This window comes from Rutilus rutilus, assembly GCF_951802725.1.
Source record: "Rutilus rutilus genome assembly, chromosome: 18".
NCBI classification, from domain to species: Eukaryota; Metazoa; Chordata; class Actinopteri; order Cypriniformes; family Leuciscidae; genus Rutilus; species Rutilus rutilus.
This window is the reverse complement of record NC_140231.1, coordinates 17,453,699-17,460,961: the sequence shown is the minus strand read 5'-3', so window position 1 is coordinate 17,460,961 and position 7,263 is coordinate 17,453,699. Positions and strand designations below refer to the sequence as shown.

The 7,263-nt window shown below is 37.7% G+C and overlaps 1 protein-coding gene across 1 annotated transcript; it reads left to right on the top strand.

The window, feature by feature from the left end:
• Window positions 1-2,529: 2,529 nt before the first annotated feature.
• On the top strand, window positions 2,530-7,199 carry prdx5 (peroxiredoxin 5). The gene is made up of 6 exons (XM_084388110.1): window positions 2,530-2,800; window positions 4,030-4,164; window positions 5,890-6,021; window positions 6,130-6,168; window positions 6,378-6,442; window positions 6,837-7,199. Exons 1-6 carry the CDS (start codon window positions 2,708-2,710, stop codon window positions 6,940-6,942), a joined length of 570 nt encoding a protein of 189 aa, XP_084244236.1. The 5' UTR covers window positions 2,530-2,707; the 3' UTR covers window positions 6,943-7,199.
• Window positions 7,200-7,263: the final 64 nt, after the last annotated feature.

Sequence of the window (7,263 nt, the reverse complement as noted above, 5' to 3'; positions counted from 1 at the left end):
TCATGTGGTCGGACACAAATCGTCAATTTTTTTTATTCAAGACTTGTTTAATAGGAAATCAGTGAACATTCATGTAAAGTCGTTGGTCCATTCCATTGTTTTCATGTTGTATTCAAAGCTGCAAATGGTGCTAGTATTTCATTTGATAGATGGCTCCCGTTGTTTGCAGTTACTTTAAAAGTACATTTATATAAATTTAGCGATTTTATAATTCGCTTCGTACCATTACACAGATAAATCACTTACCTAAGCGAGTTAGACGGCGAAGTAGTGCAAACTGAAATAGTAGTATTGGAGAAACATCACATCACTCACACAAGCATCGCACCACCTGCATACATGTAAACTCAATACTGCCCCCGTGAGGTTAAGCGCTGTATAACCTCATACTCGTGCACGCGACCAGCGGGGAAACAGCGCCATCGCGAGGCCATTTTGGATTCAGAATTAGTGTGGAAAACCTCTAGGCCTGTTTTTAGTTATAGTTGCGCTGCTGGGAGCCGTTTTATTGATAAGATCCTGAATAAAATAACCCAGTAGACATACCAGTTACTGAACAATATTTAAGATTAATTTCAAAGATTTCGCAGTAGACTGATTCTGAGTGAGAAAGTAATATTTTTGAGTTTAGCACTGATAATTCAATGACATAACTTGCTAATGAAAAAGTAGCCTTCAAACACATTTTTGATGCTTTCCATTTCGTGTTAATCACATACCATCATTCTTTAGTAGCCTAATATAATACTGTAGCCTACAATGATGATATTTTTCCAGTGTTCTTTAGACGTTGGAAATTAAAAACGGATGGTTTCAGCTGAAAAAAGTCATTTTAAAAAAGTCTTTCAGGAAGGGAAAATGGTACATCAGTAACTAATGCTTGTTTTATCGTTTAGGGAGACATTACAGATGACCAGGGTAAAAAAAAAAAACACATATGGCATATGATATATTCTAAAACTATGCCAAGTCATTATTTCTACAATTGTTCTAATCTAGATGATGTCAAAATGATCTTGTGAATAAACCTGTATAATTATTTCCAGCATGATTAATTGCAATGCATATTGCATTAAAGGATATGAAGCAGTACACATTGATCTTTGATTTTTCATGATTTAGACAGATAATGTGCCAATCACAGGTGTCCGGTCCACTGCTTAATGGGCTCCCTGACTGATGGCACCTTTAAAAAAAATTACATTAAAACAATTATTATTGGCCCTCTTGACCTGTGGGTATAGCTGGAATAAAAAATCCCCCATTTACTCCGTTCGGCCCTGCAGACATATTGCGTAAAAACTTTATTCTGTCAATATATGCCAATATTCAGTTTAGGTGAGATAATGCATCATTAAATTTAACGCATCACTTAATTAGTTGAAACCGCCTTATTGCATTATATGTTTTATTATTATTGCATAACTCGAAATACAAAGAAAAAAACTACATTATCCTCCTTCAGGAAATAAACTCTTTAAGGACAAATTAAAGTCAGTAAGTCACTTTTTTATTTTTTTGTTAAGCTTGTCAGTGACGATCCACCTATTAGGATTAATAGCAGCATTAACTCTTTAAACACAGACACATTGTAATCTCATTTGACCTTGAGCTCAAGGGTTGTAATGCCAAAACTCATCAAACATTATTAACTGTAACCTTTCTGAAGGCATAATTATATCCAAGCTTAGTTTAAAATGTAGGCCACATTTTAAAAATGCTGGACAACCTTCAACCCTTGTTTGGGTCAAATATGTGACCCGGGACCACAAAACCAGTCACATGGGTCAATTTGTTCAAATTGAGGATAGGACAATATTTGGCCGAGATACAAATATCTCCTTTAAAGTTGTCCATTATGTTCGCGATTGTGCTGCATTCACTCGCAAAAATAAATGTTTTAGGCTATATATTTACGGTAGGAAATTTACGAAATATCTTCTTGGAACATAATCTTTACTTATCCTAATGATTTTTGGCATAATAGAAAAATCGATCATTTTGACCCATATGCCTCAATATACACGTGCGACATAATAGGCCTATCACATTATGGACAAACCCCCTACTTTTTAACGGTTTTAAACCCAACGGTTGGTTTAAGTGTTTGAAATGTTTGAACTTAACAGTTGGTTTAAAATGTTTCAGTTTTTTAAACCCAACGGTTTGTTTAATGTTTTAAAATGTTTAAACCCAACGGTTGGGTTTGTCGGTCCATTTTTGACCCAAACATAGGTCGAAAAACAACCCAATCATTTTTAAGAATGTATTCGAGATGACACCATAATTTATTAACAAACACATTCATTGTCGAAAAGAATTCCTACAGAAATGTACATTACAAAAACACCTGTTTCATAGAGCAATAAAAAACAAAACAAATACTGTTGCCTATCAACAATGACAAGGGAAAACGATGTCATTCAGCTGAACAAATAGTGAGGGAGTATCTTTTTGTTTGTTTTATCCTGCAAAGCAGTTAATTGGTGAAGGTACTTACTGTCATAATAACAGTATATTATCTTTATTAGAGTAATAAAGTTAATAAGAAGGAGTAGTCGCAGATGCTTTCTTTGACTATTATCCCTGTAGCGGGGGTGGGAGGAGGAGAAGCGGGGGTGGGAGGAGGAGAGGCGGGACGGGACGGGAAGGCTGGAGGAGTGTTGTGTTCCTGGAGGCGCTGCTGTTTCAGTCTGTATATAAAGCGATGATTTCCACGACACTACTACAGAAAGGCGTCCGAGCCGCTCACAGTATTAGACTGCTGCACTCCACACGCATCTCCAGCATGCCGATCCAGGTAAGAACTTTAACCAGACACAACCACTCCTAACCAGAGCCTGGACTGCATGTCGTCGGCTTTTACACATGACCATGGCACTATTTTCGTCGCACGGTGCCTAAAATAAACGCATTAGATGCTTCTGGATTACTGTGGCGGCCATGAGTTGTTTTTTAATGCGCGCGTTTCATAGCCTAACATAAACACGGGTGTGTGTTCGTGATTCTACGTGAGCAGAATGACATTTTCGCTGCGATTTCCTTTTCCTGCATATTATTCAAATATGTTGTGGCCAATCAGTTAAAGTCAGATATTGGTGAAGGAAGTAAACTATTTCCTTGTAGGCCTGTGACGCGCAACGAGACAAGAACGGGAGCGTTCGCGTTTGTCGCGCGGTTGCAGATCCGATGTTTTACATTATAGATTCTTTAAAGTATCCGTACATAATCTCAGACTGTTTTGTGGAGTTCAACTGATCGTCATTGATGTACCTCAAGAACTTCACCTAATGTGCGCAGTGTCATGCACGCAAATACAAAACACTAGTCAATTAAAACATGATTAATATAGATAACAATTAAGAGGTTAACATAGCATGTTTACACTTTATACAAATAGAATTACAATATATTTTATACTGTATGTATGTATTTATTTATTTATTTATTTTGCTAGAGAATTGCGAAAATCACAGAAAATGTCCTAATTGTCCCATATTTTAGTAGCACACTAGCAGGGTTACCAAAATTCATATAAAATAATATAATATTTGGTTTGACCTCCTACACTTCATAATTGCCTTAAATATATTGATTTTTAAACAGAAGTTCCTTGTTAAGAGTGAGCCATGAAGGAGGCTGCTTTTGACTATTGAGTTCAATGCATAAAAAATATATTACAATTTTAGCTTTTGTATGTAATTCATATGTAGGCACAGCTTATATTTATAGAAAAAAAATAATGCATCCTTTCATGCATTGAAGGACAAGAATTAATTCATAAGATCATAAGTTTTTTAACATCACAAGAATCATTCAGTCAAGTGTGTCCAAACTTGTTGGTGATTGTGGTGACAGCACATGGTATCTGAAACTGAATCAGTTGTTGTCATCAGAGCTCTGGTGTTTGTGTTGCCGTGGCAATGAGTTGACTCACTAATAAATAATGGATTAAGAAATTAATCGATTTTATCTGTTTTTGTGTGTGTTTAATGCTGTATTATTCATGCTGTTCTTAACCTTTTTAAGGTTGGTCAACATCTTCCCGCTGTGGAGGTCCAGGAGGGAGACCCGGGGAATAGCATTTCAATGGCTAAAATCTTTGAAGGCAAAAAGGGAGTGCTTTTTGGCGTGCCAGGGGCGTTCACTCCTGGATGTTCAAAGGTAGGATCTGCTGGAATTACTGCTGCCAATTATTATTCAGTTTTGTGATATATTTATATATACAGGGGTTGGACAATGAATATGAAACACCTGGTTTTAGACCACAATAATGTATTGGTATGGTGTAGGGCCTCCTTTTGCAGCCAATTCAGCATCATTTCGTCTTGTGGATGACAGATACAAATCCTTCACAGTGGCCAGAGGGATTTTGAGCCATTCCTCTTCCAGAACGTTTTCTGACTTGCTCCTCTAAAACACCCTAAAGTGGCTCAATAATATGTAGATCTGGTGACTGTGCAGGCTATGGGAGATGTTCAACTTCACTTTTATGGTCATCAAACCATTCTGTCACAAGTCTTGCTGTATGTATCGGTGCATTATCATGCTGTTACACGGCCCTTCAGGGTACAATGTTTAAACCATTAGGTCCACATAGTCCTCCAGAATGATTTGTTCTTGGCCATCAAGTACAGTAGGGAATGCCATGATATTGCAGCCCAAACCATCACTGATCCACCGCCATGCTTCACTCTGGGCAGCAACAATCCGGGTGTCTTCACACCGTAACTCAAAGACAGTGTAGGTGGACTGATCAGAGAACAATACATGTTTCGCATTGTCCACAGCCCAAGATTTGCACTCTTGGCACCAATGAAACACATTTGGCATTGGCACGAGTGACCAAAGGCTTGGCTATAGCAGCCCGATTATACATCCCTTTCAGAGACAGCTTCCTCTTGTTGGATGTGGTTCGTCCTACATGGTGGTATGCCGACATTACCCTGGATATAGCTCTCTCAATACACCACAAAGACTTGCTGTATTGGTCACAGATGAGCCAGTGAGACCCGCACCAACAATTTGTCCTCTTTTGAACTCTGATATCATGTCTCCCATTATTCACGAGTTCGCACTCACATATGATCAGATGGTCATAGGATCTGTGCATTAAAATAATACATTACAATAATAATATGTATGATAATATGTGCATTAAAAATACATTACTGTTAACTACAGCCAAAGCTAAGAAGCTAAAGTTGCTAAACTATTTTCTTTAAATTATTAAAATATAATGATGAAAATCAATAATATGAAACAGAAGCTGTGATAGTTTTTTTTCTTCCCTATTCTGACATATATCAGAGTGAAACGCCTTCTTGAACAAGACAAAATGCAAGGCGGGTAAGACGAAATTTGTCATTTTGTCCATTGGGAATTGATTGGACCGTTGTGGTTTGCTATTGGTCGATCTCATGTGAGTGACAGGTTGTCCCGCCCTCACGCCAGTAAACAAGTCATCGGAGAAGAGAAGAGATGTCGCTGCAAGTGGGAGGGGGAAGTTATTTCGATTAAATATTACAAGGGCATGTTAAAAATATATATATTTTGTGCACAGATAAATTATTTATAAGTAAATACTGCAATCTTTCATAAAAATAAAACAAGAATTTTGATTTCATGGTTAATTTAATAGCTTTATAATGCATTAATATAGTACTACATGCATGGTATTAACAGCCAGGCCTGAAATATGACACTCAAGTGGTCCCTGAAAAGGTTGACGACCCCTGTATAAGAAGTTAGTGAAGGAAGTATAATAAACCTAATTCTAATTAGGTTGGTTTTGAATGACTGTGAGCACATCTCTTTTCATTCTATTACTACTGCACCCGTATCACAGTCTCTTGTTTGTCTTAACTCTGTTCACTCTTGTTTTCTCAGACTCATCTCCCAGGGTTCGTACAAATGGCTGGGGATTTGAGGGCCAAAGGCGTGGATGAGATCGCATGCGTGTCTGTTAATGATGTGTTTGTTATGACCGCCTGGGGAAAGGAGAACGGAGCAGACGGCAAGGTGGGAAAACTCTCCGCCCTTTAATTAACCTGCTTTTTACTAAAACACAGTCTAATTAGTCTCTTTAAGGATTATCTATTGAGTCATTATATGGTTGATTTATTATAGGTGCGGATGCTGGCTGATCCCACAGGAGCGTTCACAAAGGTGACACTTGCTTTCACAGCACCTTCATCCATGGGCCATTTCCAGAATTTTTATGCTGATCAATGCACAGCACATATTATAGATCTGGATGCATTAAAATCAGGAAATATTACAGGATTAAGTGTTATTTTACTTAAAAATGTTGTCCCAGACGTTCAGTGCTGTTTTAGATATTTATAGATATTATAAATCTATTTTTCTCTATAAAGGCTGTGGATCTCTTCCTGAACAATGATCACTTGCTCCAGGTGCTTGGAAATTTGAGGTCTCAAAGGTGAGATGATGGTCTTCCTGAAAAAAAAACATGTCCCACAATCATGATTGTGGTATCTACCTTATTCTGCAATAAAGTAAGCTATTTTCTGTGAATGTGCGAGACTTCCGATTCATTAGCCACTAAATTAGTGTATTTATAATTAACAGTTACTACATCAAGCAGCACAACAGTGATTTTGTACAGCTAAAATAACTGGAAGCGAGTTCAAGTTACAAATGGCCACATCTGCCATTTGTAACTTGATTACATTAAGGGGACTAGTCAGACAAAATGTGAAGTTGGAATCTACTCAATTTCGTCAGTCTACTTCTCATTTTCATGTGAAATTGACACTTTCACTTCTCAGTTGCCTCTGCTGATCCTGAATATGTATGTGTGTGTGTTTTTTCAGGTATGCCATGCTGATTGAAGATGGAGTGGTCAAGAAGCTAAATGTGGAGCCTGATGGGACAGGCCTGACCTGCAGCTTGGCCCCAAACTTTCTCACTGAGATTTAAGTTACCAGTTTACACAGTATAATCGGTCACCCTCCTGTTATCGACCCGATTGCCCATTTATCATTCCAAAAAACAGTGTAATGAAAATTCCCAACAATCAACACTATTGTACATGCTGTAGGGAAACCTATGCAAGGAACTAACTTATTTGGAGCGCACAAGTTTGGCTGTATTGCACACAAATGCCTGGTTCTGATGGTTATGTTGTATAACATGTAATGGTTACCCAGGCTGCAATAAATGTTTTCCTCATGATACACACATGATGTAACTGATTTTATGATGGTACATTCACCTTTTTGGTAGACAAAAACATTATAC

Excerpts from the sequence above, each read along its gene's own strand:
- prdx5 (XM_084388110.1), top strand. The coding sequence starts at position 2,708 with ATGATTTCCACGACACTACTACAGAAAGGCGTCCGAGCCGCTCACAGT. Across the intron at positions 2,801-4,029 it reads TCTCCAGCATGCCGATCCAG|GTTGGTCAACATCTTCCCGC; the intron begins GTAAGAACTTTA and ends AACCTTTTTAAG. Across the intron at positions 6,169-6,377 it reads CCACAGGAGCGTTCACAAAG|GCTGTGGATCTCTTCCTGAA; the intron begins GTGACACTTGCT and ends TTCTCTATAAAG.